The 19079-nt window shown below is 50.3% G+C and overlaps 8 protein-coding genes across 8 annotated transcripts; 5 read left to right on the forward strand and 3 right to left on the reverse strand.

Moving 5' to 3' along the window:
• Positions 1 to 186: 186 nt before the first annotated feature.
• CCOS01_16982 (uncharacterized protein) lies at positions 187 to 579 on the forward strand (the record flags this gene model as incomplete). The annotated part of the gene is made up of 1 exon (XM_060465116.1): positions 187 to 579. One exon carries the CDS (start codon positions 187 to 189, stop codon positions 577 to 579), a length of 393 nt encoding a protein of 130 aa, XP_060304285.1.
• A 4030-nt stretch (positions 580 to 4609) lies between these two features.
• On the forward strand, positions 4610 to 5557 carry CCOS01_16983 (uncharacterized protein; the record flags this gene model as incomplete). Its single annotated transcript, XM_060465117.1, has 1 exon — positions 4610 to 5557. One exon carries the CDS (start codon positions 4610 to 4612, stop codon positions 5555 to 5557), a length of 948 nt encoding a protein of 315 aa, XP_060304286.1.
• A 1286-nt stretch (positions 5558 to 6843) lies between these two features.
• Positions 6844 to 8600, reverse strand: CCOS01_16984 (uncharacterized protein; the record flags this gene model as incomplete). Its single annotated transcript, XM_060465118.1, has 2 exons — positions 6844 to 7234; positions 8575 to 8600. 2 exons carry the CDS (start codon positions 8598 to 8600, stop codon positions 6844 to 6846), a joined length of 417 nt encoding a protein of 138 aa, XP_060304287.1.
• Positions 8601 to 9291: 691 nt separating this feature from the next.
• CCOS01_16985 (uncharacterized protein) lies at positions 9292 to 9420 on the forward strand (the record flags this gene model as incomplete). The annotated part of the gene is made up of 1 exon (XM_060465119.1): positions 9292 to 9420. The coding sequence occupies one exon, from the start codon at positions 9292 to 9294 to the stop codon at positions 9418 to 9420; it is 129 nt and encodes a 42-aa protein (XP_060304288.1).
• Positions 9421 to 10803: 1383 nt separating this feature from the next.
• On the forward strand, positions 10804 to 12516 carry CCOS01_16986 (uncharacterized protein; the record flags this gene model as incomplete). The annotated part of the gene is made up of 6 exons (XM_060465120.1): positions 10804 to 10825; positions 11032 to 11372; positions 11435 to 11801; positions 11862 to 12006; positions 12062 to 12132; positions 12185 to 12516. 6 exons carry the CDS (start codon positions 10804 to 10806, stop codon positions 12514 to 12516), a joined length of 1278 nt encoding a protein of 425 aa, XP_060304289.1.
• A 196-nt stretch (positions 12517 to 12712) lies between these two features.
• CCOS01_16987 (aryl-alcohol dehydrogenase AAD14) lies at positions 12713 to 13873 on the reverse strand (the record flags this gene model as incomplete). Its single annotated transcript, XM_060465121.1, has 1 exon — positions 12713 to 13873. One exon carries the CDS (start codon positions 13871 to 13873, stop codon positions 12713 to 12715), a length of 1161 nt encoding a protein of 386 aa, XP_060304290.1.
• A 1491-nt stretch (positions 13874 to 15364) lies between these two features.
• On the reverse strand, positions 15365 to 16448 carry CCOS01_16988 (uncharacterized protein; the record flags this gene model as incomplete). The annotated part of the gene is made up of 3 exons (XM_060465122.1): positions 15365 to 15828; positions 15886 to 16352; positions 16420 to 16448. 3 exons carry the CDS (start codon positions 16446 to 16448, stop codon positions 15365 to 15367), a joined length of 960 nt encoding a protein of 319 aa, XP_060304291.1.
• A 1748-nt stretch (positions 16449 to 18196) lies between these two features.
• On the forward strand, positions 18197 to 18904 carry CCOS01_16989 (uncharacterized protein; the record flags this gene model as incomplete). Its single annotated transcript, XM_060465123.1, has 1 exon — positions 18197 to 18904. One exon carries the CDS (start codon positions 18197 to 18199, stop codon positions 18902 to 18904), a length of 708 nt encoding a protein of 235 aa, XP_060304292.1.
• Between the last annotated feature and the right edge of the window lie 175 nt (positions 18905 to 19079).

Consider the following 19079-nt stretch of genomic DNA (forward strand, 5'->3'; position numbering starts at 1 on the left):
ACTGTATTTTTTAAAATATTTATTTTATAACTAGTTATGTATATATAAAATAGCGGTTTTGGCTGAATGTGGCCGAATTGGGTGATCTGTCGTAGGGGGTGATCCGTCGTGTGGGGTGGGGTCTTACCTCCCAGGCAAGGGCAAGACACTAGGCTCTCAGCCCGTACAAAGCAGCGTAGCATTGCCATGGATATGATTGGTTTCATCAGCCTTACCACTGAGGAAAGGGAACTGCATCGACAATTGTCGCCTCTTCCCATCCTCTATTCTCACTGCTCAGCGTGTGCAGTTGGCATGGGCCATACCCAACTTCTTCCAGCCACCAGCGATCAACGCACGTGTGCTCCCAAGAGCAAGTCGGGGCAGGACCGACAACACATGGACTTTGCACTGTTGCTCCGGCAAAAACCTGCCGTAGGAAAACAGCGCAAATTGACAATGCGCCGGCCGCACTCCCCCGCGTTTACTGCTTCACGCTTCTCCGAACCCGCCTTCTCATCTAGACAAGTGACTCTGGCCTGTTGCCAACTTGCCAAGGGGGGAACGGCCCATCACCACTTGGCAACGACAGGGGATTAAGCTGACTGCAGGAACAAAGCTTGCTGTGCCTTGCAGCTGAGACCAGACCTCTCTTCCCGGGCAAAATGTGAGGCCATTTCTGAGGAACATGGAACATTTCCAGCGCTACTGCCATTGCTTATTCTGATCCGTTAGGGTGGAAAGCCCCGTGCGCACCCTCGCCGTGCTGCCATCTATTGGCATCAGTTCATTGAGAACGGCCTTGTTGTTCAGACCTTCAGCCCAGTCCAGCCCTGTACCTCCAAATCTTCGATGCACTGAACGCTCACAGAATGTGTGGTTTTCTGGCATACTCTCTGGCCATTACAAGGCAGGCAATCTACTATCTGTTTCAGATCGCTACCGCATTCGTTACGGTCATCTTACCTCACACGCTTGTTTATCACCCCACTCATCTCTCACTTCTCGAACGTAGCTGCACCTCACCGCTGATCACAACCCCCCTTTTCTTCTCAAGTGGAAAGTCTTGCAAATTTAGAGGAACCAATGAGACTAGTTACTATCGTTAAAAGTCTTATTGCATCATGCATCGACTCTTATACATCACCGTGCCGCGGTGAGACAAAGCAGGGCAAGGTTCTGGCTCTCAAGGTGATCCATCTCATACCCTCATCCGCTTCCAAATCGTTGCGAGGGACTCACAGCATATAATGCGCTAGACTCTCATAAGCCATGGAAAATGAGCAGGCGTCTGTTCTTGATGTCCCTAATGAATCTGAAAGTGAATCAGATCTGGAAACTACGCTTTATGTATTATTATCCCTGCCGCGTCAGCGGCGCAGTATTACCATCTACCAATGTCTCTGTCAAGGGTGGGTATGAGTTGTCGCATCCTGTACCCCAATAGGACCTGTAATAAGGAACGTCCTCTATAATCTCCAAACTTTCTTGCACTGGGCTGTCCAGCAGCGAGGTAATCCTGCCTCAAGGTCAGACGGATGCCTACTGTGACCCGAATCCTTTTCTGCCTATTTACGGCGCACTCACGCTGACGGGTCGCATTAGCCAGGCATCCGCGAAAAGGCACATCAGTCGATGGATTGACACTTCGCGCACTGACCAAAAAAGCCGTTCGGACTCATAAAGAATCGCTCCTTTTGAGATGAACGACGTGGCTTGAAATCGCCACATTTACTTTCTTTCCCTGTAAATTAATTGGCTTACATGACTTGGTCTCGGATTGTTGTTGAAAGTTGTTAAGTTGATGTCCTTGAACAAGCTACATTATTGGACTTACTCATCAATTCCAAAAGCCGATCAAGTGTCAGCGTTACCACCCTCTCATTAATGAATCCTGGAGGAGAAATGGAACTCACCTTTGTATCAAGAGCGATGAAGGCAACTCTGAAGTCATTTCTATAAACACTCGGTTTCCTCGAAGTGTCATACTGTCGGATTGGAAGTCCAATTCGACCTCGGCATACGGCCGACCGCGCAGGGGCCAATTACGGCCCCTACTTCCGATTATCGCAGCCTACCCAATCTACGGTTAGAACCTCCTTTTTACACCTACGCAGAAATTCATATAGTTCAATTGATCTCTTCGTCAACCCACGGTTCGAACCAATTAACCTGTAATAGGGATACCAACACATACGCGTGAGCAGGCTAATCTCTACTAGAAGCTAAGCGTCGATTAGCTGGTATTTGACCAGGCTCCGTGTTTGTAAATAGATAACACCTGATTCCATTCACAATTTGTCTTTAACTATGTTCGGATAACTGTAGCATTGGAAAGATGACAAAGACCCAAAGCCTCTAAAGATAGCAGCGAGAGCCCAAGATAGCATCTTCATCTTTAAACGGGTTACTGTAAAACATCGACTTACAAAATCAATGCCTCGATGCTTTGATGAGATTCGAGTAGGGAACTCCTTTGAAGGTCAAAAAGTAGGCTAAAATGAGGTCGGAGCTTGGGGCGACATCTGAAGCCTTGGGCCCTAACTTTCGCCCGCCGGTTTCCGCCATCTGTTGCATGTATCGCAGCATCTCAGGGGCCTCCTGTCAAGCCGTAACCGCGAATACATATGAAGCTTTGTTTTATTCAAATATGAGTGAAATCTGAACGTGTGACGCTACCAATGTCTGTGATACTTCACGGAGAATGAGCACGACGATTTTCAGTTGGCCACTGGCGTTGAAGTCATCTAAGCCAATGAATTTAAAAGTGACCGTCAGAAGAGTAGTGAGAGCACTGAGTCAGTCTTGTCAAACGATTCAGACCGTAAGAAAGCTTTGGAAATAGTTCACTACCATCGTGGCGCGACAGGGTAAAGTGGAAGTTGGTGCGGGGCAGTAATGTCCATATTTGACTTGATTGAGATTCGACTTTACGGCAGTTTGACATGAAACATGATGACAGCTTCTTCAGCGTGAGTTACAAGGAAAGTAACTTCACATGTAGTCATCTGCAATCCGTCATAAGAAAAGAGCTGAAGCTACTGTTGTTTAATACGAAAAGGTAAAAGCTCCAGTCTGTAAAGTGTTAGCAGACAGACTGAGAAACCGCTTTTAAACCCCCGCATCCTTAATCTGACGTTAAATGCACGAATCGAATAGGGCATAAGATATAGCAATTATAAGTCATATTGTCGTGAAGCCTCTCAAGTTTCGCAAGTCAGTGAAGCAGACTGCAGTCGCAGTCGCAGACCTTCGAAATCACACACAGGCTGGGATCGAATGTTGGTTCTTGAAGGACTCGGCCAAGACTTTAGTTCGAGGCAGCAAGTGACTAGAAGGCTTGCCCCTTGACTAACTACTGCGATAATTGGCTCACTTGAACGAATCTCACTTATCTAACATGCAGTCAGCACAAACAACTTCAAGGTAAGGTACTGGCAACCGAGAGATTCCACTCAGAGAGGGGGCGAAAGGAATTTCGAGAGCTACCCTGCCTCTTGGCTCTCGCTTTCCATGGGCCAGTTTCGTTAACCAGGTTGAATGATTGTCAGCTTAGTAGAGGTCTGCGAAGACAACCATCAGCGGTTACAACGCTGCTTCTCAAAAAGGCAGGTGACGTCCGAACTTTCATTTCTACGTGATCCTTCCGAAGCCTTGAATCAAAGTTGCACTCATGCCTTCTATGATAAGTAGAATCGTGCCATGTGAATCTCATGCTTGTCAAGATGTATTATTATCATATAAGTGAACCGCACCCAATCGGATTTGCATGTTCAATCTTTGTCAGACTTGCCCTACCATGGAACCCGAACAGGATTCGATAGCATATCCGCAAGTAAGCCCCGGTAACATAATTTCTGGTCTCGGGTGGCAGTTTAGTGAAAGATGCTCATTAGGGAAGGGCCATCTTCATGATGAACGCAAGACTGGTGATGAATGTAGGTTCTATGTTGTGTAGTTGATTCATTGAGACACAGTCCTAAATCAACATGCGAAACTCGCCTTTCCGTGAAATGAGAGCCGAGTAACGAGAACGTAATCTCACCGCATAAATCAGGCCATTGGATGTCAATCCTAGTTTGACTGTACCACCTTCCCCGCTTCATGGACCCTAAGGAAAGAATTGGTGCATACCGTGAGCGGATAATCCCGAAGGATCATCATCCTCAGCTGGGAAAGCATTTAGGGTCTCATTATTGATCCAAAGTCCCATATTTGACAGCCTAATCAGATGTTAGATTACTTTGAACGAGCTTGGCATAAGATGCGCTAGAACCAGTCTTCTTATTCATGGATCTTCGAAAGACGTAGCCTCATTCAGAGCTCAATCTAGGCTCGATTGCAGCATTGGCATTGCTTGAAAGCGGCACAGTAGACTTGGAATATCGCAACGGGCTACCGATTACGTCTTGGCTGTAGCCTTCGAATATTCCCTGTTCGGAAGCTAGCATTTACGTGCACCTTACGAGAAACATGCAATCGCTTGCCTAGAACTCCAAGCTCGCTGCTACGGTTCATGAGAACTCTATAAAAGAGCAGATACCTGTCATGTCTTGACTAGCACCAGTCCATCAACAGCTTCGACTTGTCGGAATCAGAGTCTGCACCTGCGAAATCAATTTATTCCAACATGGTTCACTTCACAAAGTCTGCGGCTGCAGCCGTCCTCACCTTCTGCTCTGCCATCCAAGCTAGCCCAGCAGCTCCTCTAGACACTAGGCAAACCGAGCAAGCAGAAATCAATCACCCAATCGGCTTCGACGCCGCTGCTGCTCGCCGTGTTCCAGCCGATGCTCCAGTTCCCAAGATTGCTATTGTTGACGCCGCGGAAATCACCGGCAATATTACCGAGGCATCTCCTTTCACACCTTCTGGTGCCGCCCTCGAGGAGGTCACCAAGCGCTTCATCGTCGGCGTAGATAACCGTCACCTCTGGACTGACCCCAATTACCCTTTCCACTCCGTCGGAAAGCTTCAGTGGTCTAACGGAGTCTTCTGTTCCGCTGCCTTAATCGGCCCTCGTCACATCCTCTCTGCCAAGCACTGCAACCCCGATCCTCCTATACCGGGATCTTTCTACCCCGGCTTCGACAATGGAGCCCGCTTTGGCTCTGCCCAAATCACCAACGGTCTCTTCACCTATGGCCAAGAACCCTTCTCCCCTTGTGAAACCAAGGGTGACTGGGTAGTCTATGCTCTCGACCAGCGCCTCGGTGATCAACTCGGTTATTTCGGAGCGAAGGTGCCTGACCGCAACATGTTTGACAAGCCTCAGTTCTTCCACATGGGCTACCCTGGTGACAAGGACGGTGGTAACCGTCCCTACCGACAGACCGACATCACGGTTCACTCCAAGAGAACCTTTGACTGCGACTCAACTGGCCCCTTCTACACTGACACAGATACCATGGGAGGCCAGTCCGGTGGCCCTCACTGGGAACTCGATGGCAATGGAAACCGATGGATCTGGGGTGCCCTCTCCATCAGTGTCACGAGTTCTGCCGAGACTTACGCTGGCTGGGCTTCTGGCAGTTCTATGATAGACGGCATTCTCAAGATGCGAGCTGACTTTCCTTAGAGACGCAGAGATTAGTGACTGGAGCCATGTGTGATTGGTTGTCACTTCCGATGTCTTTTGCATCTCCGATGACGGTTGGAGAATCCTCCACGCGCGTCTACCTAATAGCCAGTACTATATCAAAAGTTCAACAAGAATACAATTCCACAAAATTGAATCAAGTCAATTCACTAGGGTGTGACTTATGCGCCAGAACATTCTGGACCGTTTTTTTTTTTCTTTTTTTGTTTTTGCATATTAGATCATATTAGTCTCTTAGTGCTATGAATCATAAGGCCAAACATCACTTATCTTCCAGCGAGATAATCGACTTAGGTGCTGCCCAGACTCAAATATCTACTCGTTTCTGATGGCTTGGTCATCGAATAAACATGATGCTATGTCTACGGGAACGAAATTATACCGCGGCATATCAAATCGCTCATGGGCCAGAATGATCGAAAGTGTGAGGTAAATTGACGATCAGAAAGACAATTTGACGGACAAATGTCCGGTTCAGCCCTTCTATCCATTGTGTTTCACTGCCAGGTTTCTACACCACACCGAACTTCGTTTACGAGTCAACGTCATACATTAGGCTAGTAGATGTAAGTTTTTCCTCTTAATTTAAGTCAAGTCTTGAGTTAATTTGGGGTTGACTGGCACGTAGCACTTTCCTCGAAGACACCAGCTGGGAAATTGAGAGCAGTACTCCGATTATGTGAACAACAGATCCCTAACGATGTGTAAATAAGCGTTAAGTGATATGTGCCTGCCAAGAAAGCGGATAAAATATCCGATGGCTGCAGGCTGCGCATGAATAGCCTCCTCATGTTTGGCTTTGAGATTGGGGGCTCCCCGAGAAATCAATAAGAAAGCGGACCTGATCGACCATAGATCCATGCGTATTCAACAGGTTGCCTCGTGTCATTGCTGAGATGACCGCATGTTGCCGAAGTTGAGTCTGGGAAGGCGTCTCTGATGATTCAAAAGATGAAGGCTGCCTCAACTCTGCACGAGGCGACAGATACATGAAGCTTTCATGCAGAATCCCAATAGCTTGTTCATTGTAACCACACAGGACAATTAGAATTTGGCTACATCATCTTATGAGACACCTCATAAAACTTTTCCGGATGAACGAATGTTTCCGCCGTCCCGGGCCGTTGATAGGCTTGTCTTAAACCGCCCTGATCCTTCAAATCTTCTCGTTGTAAACCCGTATCTCTTCTTTGAACTGAAGATGCTTGGCATTTCTAAGAATAACTTCTCGTTCTCGCAACTATCACGACCCTCCCTTAATGCAACTACTCGGAGTCCTCGATCTCCTTCCGCTCCTTCTGCGGCGGCGGATGCTTTGGATCCGACCCAGCATCTGTTCCCCATCCACCAAAGCCACCTGCTGTCGCCACGCCTCCAAAGCCGGAAGCGGGTCCCGCCGTGAGTGTCCCTGCAGCCCGGTTCCCTGCGACGCCAGGACGGTCTTTGGCCCAGTCGTTGATCTCATCCTTAGTCTTGCCGGTGTACCTCTTGAGATCCTCGTCTGAAATTTGGGTGTCGCGGCCGCTCTTCTTGTCTTGGTAGCGTTGATAGAGAGACTTTTTGGGCTCATCAGAGCCGGCGCCCTCGGCTGGTGTTGATTTTCCAAACAACCCCATGTCGGGTAAAGTTGTGATAATGGTAGAGCGATCTGGCGTTCTAGGATGATTGAGTTTGCTGACAGTATTTGATGTATTCAGATGAGAATCGAAGTCTCGTTCCAAGTCTAAGTATTAAGGTAGCTGGCTTGTTCTGTTGGAGGCGGATGACACTGGCCACTCTTCGATCGCGGGGATTGTCTGAGGTAGTTATTCGAAAATTGGTATGTTTTAAGGGTATTTCTGCTAGTGTTGGTCGGCATGGCGCAGCGGACGCGAGAGGCACAGCCATGTAATGTTAGTCACGCCTCGGACGGATCGAGCGATGATCCCCTGCTCGTCATTGGGGTCGCAGTTGATAGTCAGCCCAATCAACCCACTAGTCAACTCTTATTCAGGCAGGCCACCAATGGGAGCTGTCTTCTGTCAAGCCACCACGACCAACAACATTCTCAGAAGGCTCAGCTGACGTCAAGTTGTCGCCCGGTTCGTAAGTTGCGGGTGGAACGGCAAGCCCTCGTCAATGGAGACCATTAGACCATGTGACAAGTTTTGCAGGTAACGCCAGCCTAGCCTTACGTAGGTTTTACGAAACCTTCATTTATACTCCTGGTTCGTTGAGGAGCAGAAGCGGAAAATGGTTCGTTCATGACTGCTATTGGTTTGCTCTAATCAATTGGAATTGCCTAGCATATGCCCATAATCCTGATTCAAGCTATGCGTATCGTGCAAGAACATCTCAGGGCTGCGGCATGCTTTCGCCCCGTGCCGGTCTGCCGTCCACGCGCAGCAGCGAGGCTGGCCGCTGCGGACTAATACACGTCAACTATTGACATCGAGTTCTCTGCATCACGTTCCACAGTCTCAAATACGACCCATTGGTTGTCGTTGATTTGCTCAGCCTTTGCGGGAAGGCACTAGCTTTTGCTTCAGGGGCAAATCTTAAAAGTCGGGGAGTATTGACCTCGAAAGTGTGGAACCCTGGTTTAACGTTGCGGCCTGCATGCAACAGTTTCTAATTCCATAGATCTTTTGTCTCGTATTATTGCAGTAAGCCGGGTGCGTCTCTGCTGAAGTGACCAGGCCACTACAAGACGACTGCTATGGCGAGCCTAGTTCATCTGGTCATGTCATTATGGTGAGATCTTAAGATACTTAGGGCCACGGTCTTAGTAAAGCCTTGTTCATCTGTATTACCTTCAAGAGTTGGTCTGTGACAGGCCTTCGGAAGAAGTCATTATCGACAATCGAGCCTAGTCGTACATTGACCACCATGCATCCACCTATCTGTAGTCCTAGACCTCTAAACTGCCAAGCTCATTCTTCCCTTCTACGTGCCCTTCTCTTCATACTTGACTCGGAAGCACACAATTGCTGGGGTGCTCGTTATTCGTGACTTACTTGTAGCGATTTGCGTCCAGTTTCATCGAGTCGAACGTCGTATCTATGACAAGCAGATGTGCGCCAAGTCCGATTAGGAAGTGTAATAAATCAACAGTGCATCCCCACTGAATATTAGATTCTGCTTCATCACGACGATCACTGTTTTGCTGCGTCGATGGGGCTCCAAAAGGGTGCCGACGGGAGGAGCTGAATGCAAGCTTTGATTTGCCAGCCGAGATTCAAGCTTCAAAGCCCTCGATTCAAACCCCGACGACGAAAAGGCGGGGCTGTAAAGAATGAAGGGCTGCAGCCGACGGGTTTAAGGATAAGCCATGGCCAAGCTGTGCCAAGTATGCACGATCATCGGCGCTTGAGGCTGATGAGCCAGCTCTGCAGAAGTCTATTCGTTCTAGTCTCTGGGTTAATAACCATTCCGAGATTTACAGCAGCCCCAAAGAACATTGAAGTCGAGTGGTCACGGATGCCGTGCTATTTCTTCAGCTGTAACAGCTGATATGAGACATGAACAAGGAAACCGACATCTAGAGGGTTGGGAAGAATCTGCAGGACGCAATTCAAGCACGGTCATTGCTTGGCGGCTTCTGTACTATTGAGAGTGAGTAACAGCTGATTCATCTGATGAGAGCGCAGCTGTGCATGAGTGGCTGCCAGATAGTGCGGGAAAAACGGCTTTCCTGTCTTATTCAATCTTCTCGACAAGGTGACAAGTTGCAGATGCTTGCGATATACATCGCGTCTGTCACGATCGCGCTTTGTCGGCAAAGTGGAATGGAACTGGGAATGTTTCGTCGCCATCGTCCCAAATCCAGCTCTTCTTTCCAACGAACCAGTCCGACAAAATAGTCTGGCCTGGCCTTCACATACTGACAGATAAGGAAGATGGAATGAGGAAGTCCCATGGACGGACGTTGCTCCTGGGACGATCCCATCACCGGCACAAGCACTTCCCGATTCGTCGCAGTTGGAGGGGCGCGGGGAAATTGAGTGGATGGACATAGGAGCGGGCAGGAAAGTAAGAGGTTTCACGGGTAAAAGAGAAAGGCCTGCTTCTTCGTCCCAAGCAGCATTCCGCATGGCGAGTCGTTTCGTTGAAAATGACTTGCATGCGACTTTGGGGCAAAGGAGGGAAGCCCCATCCGCCATGCCGCCGCCGCATGTAAGTGGGGATATTACGAGACAGCTGAATCGTAAAGCGCTGAGTCGTGTTGACAGCTGAGAATGCACCCGTAGCGAGCTGAGGAGGTAGTTCGTCATACTGGCCTGTCTTATAGATGATCTCAATGGCCCCGCGCTAACCTGCACAGTAGATCTTACAATGATCGAGTAAGGGGAAATACAAGTGCATACCTCCAAGACGCCAAGACTCCCCGCAACGGGAAGGACCGTTAAGCTACATGTAACGGAGGAAAGGCAAACAAGCGAAACAACTGCCAGTTCCCCATGTCTAGTGCTGTTTCCACGAAACCTCACCATTGCCGCGAGATGACAGACTGTTGGCCGCAGAGATGGGAGAAAAGAATCGATACAGCGGAACTGTGGCATTCCGAATAAGGATAAGGGACGATTCCCTTAAAAAAAAGTGGGAAAGACAAAAGCCGCCAGTGGGTGGGTGAGGAAAGCGAAGCGCGCCTCACAGATCCTGTCATTATCTTGGTCAAAAGTTGAGTCAAAGCCGGGGTGCCCTGATCGGACGCAGCATACATCTGATTGAAAGTCAAGCTTTTGCAAAGACATGGCCGGATCGGCCATGTTGGCCGTGCGCCACTGGGATTCTTCTTCAGTCGCGACATGGCTGTGACAGTGGTGATAACTCAAATAGCCCGTTCGCTGAGCCAGTAGGCGGCCCGAGGTGGGCGAGAGATGAGAAAGAGAAGACTTGCGTCTCCACATCGCCGTGCCCGCGAGTACGCCGGCAGGAGGGAGAAAAGTCAAGACGAAGAAGAGGTCCAAGAGCCGCCCTCGTCTTGGCACAAGGAAATCCTCGTATGGTGCGCCGAGGAAAGGTGCCGTCCTATGAGAGCGAGGCTTTTTAGGTTGTCTTCCATTCATATTCCCAAGCCCCCGGGCGCACGGAGCCTCAATATCTCCAAGTAAGAGATGTTGGCCCGGGCTTCGCCTCTTTATTCAGTGGCAGCGACAGCAAGCGGACTGTGGATCTTAATCGGACGCGCGTGTGTCCGCTCGATGCTGCGATGCGAAGCTTTCGAATCCAGGGCTTGATCAGTCATGGTCATCCTGGCAGAAGCTTGTCAGTTCTCCTCGTGGCCCACTGGTCCCCACGTGGAGCTCATATACTAGTACATAATGAAACGGCGCCACTTGCCTGTTTCTTGAAGGATAAGAGGGTTGGTGTGTTCTCCGTGTACGACGCTTCATATTCAGTCGATCTTATAAGATCCAACGTTCCGCGCTGTCAGATACATCGGACATGTGCTAACTGTCCATACCATGAAGGTGTCGCTGCCGCTCTCGCAACCGACATCCACATCGGAACATCGAATATGGCCGTAGTGCCACCACAAGGATGTGAGCACTGTTCAAGAAGCCAGATCAAAGAGCTGGGCTCTGTGGCCAGAGCTGCCAATCAGACGTACTTGACAAGATCCGAGTTGGATACGACGCTGTTGGTCCTCAATATCCGCGCCGACGATACCGCCCAAGCTGAGAATATTCAAACGGTTTTATGGACACTAGTCGTTCTCTCAGCAGTGTTTCTTGGATTGAGGATATACTGCAAGATATCCTACACGTATACAAAGATCCGAATCGAGGACATTATCCTGGTTGCCTCCTGGGTAAGAACTCTCATAACTTGAAGAGTCTCGTCACTATTCCAGTGTTGACAGTTGCTGCATAGCTGGTCCTAGCATCAGATGCCGCCCTCAATGAGTTCATCATCAAATCCCGATTCGGCCGACCCGACTTCCCTATTACCGTCGACAACATTACAGTATTAGCTATCGTCGGTCTTTCTTCCATCACGTGCTCTTTTGTCGGTCAAGTCTGGAGCAAGACTGCGTTCGCTATATCGCTATTACGAATGTGCGATGGGTGGAAAAAGGCCTTTGTGTGGTTTTCCATCATTTCCATGAACGTTCTCTTTGCATTTTCCTCCTTGTCGTTTTGGGTTGGGTGTGTACCGTTGGAGAAGAGATGGAAGCCATTCGCGGACGGAACCTGCTACGATCTCAAATGGGTTGTTTCATTCGGAATCTTCGTTAGTGGTAAGATAATGTCCAACATGTTCTACCATAGTCTTCCTGAGCTGTGCTAAGTCTTGCCAGTATACTCTGGCCTCCTCGACATTGCCTTATCAATCATCCCATGGCTCATTCTTATGCGGCCCAGGCCGGCCGAGGAGTCATCTGGTCTTACTTTGAGCAGGAAGGAGAAGATCGGTGTATCTGTGGCTTTGAGTATGGGAATGTTGTAAGTTTCTCGCTCCGATGAAGACCTACCATTGATTTCTAACGCACTTGAATAGGGCCGGAGTAGCGGCGTTTGTCAAAGCATCATATATGCGCTCAGTAAATGATACCACTGGTGATTTTTCTCGTAAGTAAAGACCCTTATCATAGAATCGCTATTCGTCTAATGCAAGTTACAGATGGGGGAGCAGAGTTGGCCGTTTGGGCCGGGGCTGAGACAGCCATTACGATCATGGCATCGACTATTCCCGTATTGCGTGTTCTGCTGCGTGACACAGCAATCAAGACTAAGTATCTTCCCGAAGCTATCAAAATGAGGGTTCGGAGCACTGTTAGGAGGTCGGAGAGAGCATCAGAAAGACCTGTGGCGCAACCTGAGGAAGACAAAATTCCTATTGTCTCGTCAGGCGCCTCAATGTCTACTGCTGGTGCCTCTTCCACATCATCGGGCTCAACTGTGGACTCACAGAAGACATTGATATCCAAAACACCGGATATCCGGAAGAAATGAGACCCTAAGCGGTCAGACGGAAGCGCGATAGCTTAGCCGGTTGCGGAGATTTATGATTTGACGAGACAACATCCACGAATGGGCCATTCAGATGATATCAAGATAGTGCTAATGAACAAGGACCACTCCGTTCTTGATGAATCGTAAGATTATTGATCTTAATGTTTCAACTGCACAAACTCTCAAGGTGCTATTTCTACTCGTGCCCAATCGGCTTACCCTGAGACTGCCACGCCATCGGAGCAGAAGCAGCTACCAATGGCGCCGTTGCACCGCCCTCTCTAGGATCCTCAAGGATGAAGTTCATTGGGAACCCGATATCAAACTCCTTGAAGCTCTCAATCTTCTTGATCTGCTCCCCAGTGAGATGAATGCTCAAGGCCTTGATATTATCTTGCAAGTGTTCCACCTTGCGACCACCAACAATCGGGAAAACGTAGCGCGCCTTTTGCATAACGTACGCCAAGGCAATCTGTTGAATGCTCTCAATGCCATGCTCCTTGGCAACTTCCTCAAGAACCTCGCTGGCCTTGCGTTGATCCTCGGATTGATCCCCTCCAAACATGGCACGCAGGCCCTCGCCAGCCTTCTTGCGCTCCTCGAGCTGCTTCTTAGACTGCAGCTTACCGCCGCCGAGAACATCCCAGGGGCAGAGGGCCATGCCAAAGTGGCGAGCCATGGGGATGATGTCCCGCTCCATGTCGCGGATGAGAACGTTCCAGCGACCCTGGTAGACGGAGAACTGGGTCTTCCCATGCGCCTTGGCGTAGGTGTTCGCAGCGGAAACGACCCAAGCGGGTGTATCAGAAACGCCGAGATACAGGACCTTACCCTGCTCGACCAGGATGTGGAGCGAGTCCATCAGCTCCTCGACAGAGGTCGTCCAATCCCACCAGTGGATGTAGAGCAGGTCAATGTAGTCCGTCTGCAGCTTTCTGAGGGAATCCCGGACCGAGAGGTGCAGCGATTTCTTGTGGTTGCCAGAATAATTGACACATTTTCCGGGTCCGAGCGCCTGTTTGCGGTACTGCGTCGTGAACTTGGTTGCAATGAACATAGTGTCCCGGTTCTTCCTGTCGGTCATCCATTCTCCCAAAATCTCCTCGGACTCCTCGTTCTGGTAGTTGTTGGCGGTGTCGATGAAGTTGCCGCCGGCATCGACAAATGCGTCGAGAAGCTTGAAAGAGTCCTCCTTTTCCATGGAACCCATGAACGACGACCACGCAGAGCCGATGGACATTGCACCCAGGCAGAGGGGGGAAACCCTGACACCTGCGGTGGTGGACAGAACGCGGTATCGACCGAGCTCAGTTTTGGGCTCGGGAGCCGGCGCGAAGAGGGTTTGAAGGCCGGACATCGCGAGATGAGTTCAAACTGTGGGGTATGGCAAGAGGTACTTGATGGTGAGGTTTTTGGTTGAGCTAATAATGGTACGATGGACTAGTGCCTTTTCTTGTTTTGGATGGAATTGTGCAATGGGACAAACTGAACTGCGTTGAAAATGCTCGCCTTTATATCAACCTTTGCCATGTGAAGCCACCCGTGGAGCAGCTCCAAGCGGTGAGTAGAAACTCTGCAACCCGGGTATAGGAACAAAGTCCGAGAACGCATGCAGGGTTTCATTGCCAAGCGGCAAGAATCAACTGTCCACCATCGGGGCCGCTTGTGCCCCGTGCTTTCACCATGACGTTGGAACGCTTTCTGGACTTCGACGATGAAATCCTGGAAATGGGCAGATGCGGGTCGATATTCGTCCGCAGGTACTGCGGATCTTGGGATGCAACGCGGCACTTCGCGGGGCCCAGTTGCAGACTACCTAGCGTGGATCGCCATCCCCCCAGACCCGGGGCCCACTTCGGACCCGGAAGCGAGCAGGTGGAAAGGTCTTAGTAGTTAATCGATCTCGAGCTAGGCGCTGTGAGACATTACAAGCCTGCCATCAGGGTGGCAATATAGCGACGACTTAATGCGTACATGTAAAGCGCGGATAAGCATAGTGTCAAAGTTCCAATATTCTTGGAAACTTACTCGATCCCATGAGCCTCAATACTCAACTAGATGCACGAAGATTCTTAGATATTCTCCGTCGGCAACTGAGATGGAAGATCAAGTAAATTCCATGATGATCCACGACACTGGGCAACATGGGTAGCCCCAGCGGGTTCTCGGAGTCCGTCAACGTTGATGGGGAGAGAGTTGCCCATACCAATCATCGGACTTAACGGCCGTAAGATTTGGCAGTCCGTTGCGATGGGTCTTCTCAACAGAGCTGGGGCTGCGAGCTGCCAACATGCCTTTTCCGAGCTTCAAATTCTAGGCATAGGTAACTCAGTACTAATGGCTTAGACTGAGATCAGTCAGGTTCTTGTGAAGCCATTTGAGATCACATATCATGGTCGATACGTTCTGATGACAAAGGCTGTACAACAGACTATCGAGATGGCTTCACTTACTAGTCGTTTTACAACAGTCGAGCATGAGGTGGGAACTTATGACCTCTTCTATTGATATCAAGCTAGTTTAGCTTCATGCGAGTTGCTTATGCCCCTGGTTTGTAGGTTTCAGTCCCCAGCAGACTAGCCCGCTGACGTTTGCGGAGAAGCCGTCGGACTTAAGCCGTCCGTTCATCGGGCCAACGACGTCTCTAGGAGAACCACAAACTCTTCTACAATCTTGGGTGAAATACAACATTGCCACGTGGAGTGATTTCCAGAACATCGATCAATTTCAATGAGGGCCACGCCGGGCCCCGATGTAGCTCTTTACCTACCGCCAACTCATTATCCGATGAGATCGTATGAAGTCTGCTCTACCACGACACCAGCATGACCAATAAGCACAGCTCTGCTCAAGCGTAGAATCCCGCGGGGTTCCGAACCATTAAACCCATCCACGCCTTCTCGTCCTCAACCCAGCTTCTCAAGTTTTGGATGATCCGGGCGTCGTCAATCTCTCTAAACTCTTCCACCGCCTCCAAGCCTCGATTCACACGATCTTTACCCTCCCCAGTATGAGGCCAGTCGCTGCCCCAAACCAAGCGATGCGGAACCGCCTCAACCAAGGCCTTGACAATTGGCTCCATATCATCGCAACCGGATTCCGTCCTATCAGATAGTCGATAGAATCCCGAAAGCTTGACAATGGCCTTTGAGGCTCTTGCGAGTTTAACAAGAGCTTCGAAGCCGGGCTGCTTCGTGGGATCGTCTAGGCTGCTTGTTGCCGCGTTGAGCTGCAATTTGGATAGAGCTCGCATCCCGCCGACGTGGTCTGCAATAACTTGAACTGGAAGGGCGACTATTGTGTCATACAAGTCTGTTTCGTCCTTTAGTGTTTGCTCTACCTCGGATTCCAGCTAGAAGTGAGTCTCACCTTCCCACATAGCAGGAGCGCAAAATAGCTGAATCTTCCAGCCCGGGAGGTATTGAATCCTCGAAGCGGTCTGCAAAATAGTGTCTTTAAGTGCGTTGAGATCTGTCGACTTGCCATCTGCTTGCTTGTTGATTCTCAACCCGCGAACGCCCGCATCATGCAGTTCCATGAGATTTGCGTCAGAAATCTTCTCAATGTCCACCACGGCGATACCCCGGACGATGCGACTGCCACCCTCGCGCAAGCTTTTCAGCGAACGCAAAAGCACTGTATTATCGCTTCCGTACGGCGATGGTTGAACAAGTACGATGTTGAGAGGTGTTGCCCGGGTTAGACTGGAACTGAGATCCAAGAGCTGTTGTGCCGTCGCCCGAGCGGGCGTGTACGATCTGCCGGGCGCAAAGGGCCCTATTGATGCGTCGAACACATGGACGTGAGTATCCCAACTATCCGGCGAGAGGTTCGACCTTTCAAACCGGAAGTATCAGCCACGCGCGTAGAGTTACGTTGCGAAGTTATTTTTGAATCACTTACCGAGCAGTAGTGAACTTGGAAGACTCCATTTTTCACTCGTTGCGTCAGTCAGCATGAACTTTCGATCCTGGGGTCTCTACTTTTCCGGGTTGCGCGAGCTTTTTCCTCGGAATCCTTCTTGAAAGATCGCAAGCCATGGGATTCCCCGCACCGGCACAGGATCGGACCAGCAAATGCGTTGTTGGTACCGCGCGGTGAAATCCCGTGGTTGCCTTTCGGCGTTACTCCGCAGTCCGCCCCACTTACGTTCGGGCTACTCCGGCTAAGCCCCGGGTTTCTACTCGGGATGAACGAGCCAGTCGGCTGCTGTCACTTTTCGAATGATATTGCCTTCCAATTCCATAAAAAGAAAGGTCGCTCGGTAAGCTTCGAAAGCTCAGAGTCGGCGAGACGAAATCCCTCTCGAAGAGGGATAGTAACCCAATGAAGGCCTCTTGAAACCTGGCTTGCCGCGCGCCTTGAACCAATATCAATTCCAAAATGCAAAATGGGGACTTGAATGAGCAGGATGTTGAGGTGATTGGATGTTATGACCACGCGACAGACTGCTTGATGCCCTGCGAGCTGAGTGGGACGGACTCTAGAACCGAAAATGCCATGTTTTTGGTGTTTTCTGGTCGTTAGAGAAGCTCCTTCTCACAGCCTTTCGTTCGTCCGTCATCTTCGCCTCGATGACTTGTCCGAAATATGTGAGCACAGAGCGCGTCTGTTGGCAGCTTTTCAAGCTGAAGAGTCTCACAGGTGGCTGAACTCATCGATGGAAGTATTCCCGAATTGTTCCACTGCCAAACGGGTGCGGGGAACCTTTTGGTCAAAGACGGTGGACGTCAAGCAGCTCTGAAACCCGCTTCAATCCAACGGCCTCGCTAGACACGGTAACAGTTTAGTCCAGTTCACCTCAGGGTGTGGGAGACCGTTAGTTTTCATGCGTCGCCAACTACCTGGGTAAGAATGTTAGCGGCTATGCGGCAACAGCAGATTCAACCATACACATATCAACCAAAGGCTAGAATCTTGTTGCGTGGTCCCTCACTAGAACTGACATCTTCCTCCCTCATCCTCTGCCCTGTTCGTCCCCCAAATCAGGGATATCCCCTGGCTCTACCCTGCAAAATCCAGCTGAGTCAGCGTTCTGGACTCCTGAAAGAGTCTAAGAGATCGCCGCATAGTTGCATCCCGCAGGACCTGATGTCATATCGATCGCAGTGCGGGGCTCGCCGCTGTGGCCCCCCGTTGTACAGTCAGCCCCCAATTGGCACCGGGTATTTGCTGCGTGGGAAGAGTAGCCACAGAGCTCTCCCAGCTCTTCCCCCGCGAACGACGTGCTGCCCGCCTATGAAACCCTGTTTCTCATCCACCAACGCGCCGTGCGGCCACGACGGCTGACGTCACACTCGGTGCATCAAAGCAGGAAAATTCCAAGATTCGGCCAGCAAAGTGAATGAAGCACTGGGAAAACTCTGGGACATGGACGTCAACGTCTGTCGTCTGCGCAGGGACCGCGTGACTGAAGCACAGAGAACGACGTATGATGCGTGCCCCCTTTCCCATCGCCTTTAGTAGCCTGCGTCCCCGTCTTAGTGCTATGATTCCGTAGCTTCCACACCCACTTACACCAACCACTACTCTCACCCACACACATAGCGAGCAAACGAGTTGACGAGTTCACGATTATCCGGAGCATATCATAGCGGCATCTAGCGATTCCAAAAGGGATACCAATATCCATAACAACTGAAGAACAAGACAACCAACCCAACCAATCCAACCAACCAAAATGCCTTCCGTCCTAGGTCTTACAACAGACCCCTCCCCCCACGGCCCAGGCGCCGAGCAGAAGCAAAAGAAGAAGAAGCCCCAATTCTCCGGCATCGCCGACGACGCAAACCTCGAAGGCAAACAACTAGCCCGCCGCGAAAAGAAGCCCGAAGAAGTCGGCTCTCCCGACGGCGTCGAAAAGAAGAAGAAGAAGAAGTCGAGCAAATCCAAGAAGGAGAAGAAGGAGTCGAGCGGTCCCAAGCAAATGCGCCACTACGATACCGACGAAGAAGACGATTCGGAAGAAGAAGGACCCCTCAACACGATCAAGCTCCGCAACCACGCAAAGGCAATCGAGATGGAGACGCTCCTCTGGGGCGCCCTCTGCCACAAGCCCAAGAGCGCCCTGAAGTACATTGGCAAAGGCGCCATCATGTGCAACCCGCTCCTCTTTGGCGACGCCGAGGTCTACTCGGAGCGCTCTGAGCCCACCCTTAAGGAGATGCTCAAGGAACACGCCGACCCGCCCATGAGCTTCAAGATGCACAAGCCCCACGTCTGCGAGGTCGGCCTCATGGCCATGTCCATCTGCTGCGACGTCACCATCTTCCGCATGAATGACAACAACGAGCTCGAGGCCGAGGAGTGTCAGATCTCGTCTAGCTGGCGGCAAGTGGCGAGCGGAGACTGGGAGATGGCGAGCTCCATGGCCGGATGGCAGGAGTAGAGAGGTCTACTGTGTCTTACTTTCTAGAACCAAGCGAGCAGGTGGTGGAAGGCGTAACTGCGGTTGTTGTACTATTTCGTTTGTTTTTCCCTTTCCATTTCATACCTGTACGGCGTCGATGTGTAACGATTCTATCTTCATTGTAATGTACTACAGCCTGCATGAATTGATTATC

Source organism: Colletotrichum costaricense (genome assembly GCF_030867565.1).
Source record: "Colletotrichum costaricense strain IMI 309622 chromosome Unknown Scaffold_37.1, whole genome shotgun sequence".
Classification (NCBI taxonomy): Eukaryota; Fungi; Ascomycota; class Sordariomycetes; order Glomerellales; family Glomerellaceae; genus Colletotrichum; species Colletotrichum costaricense.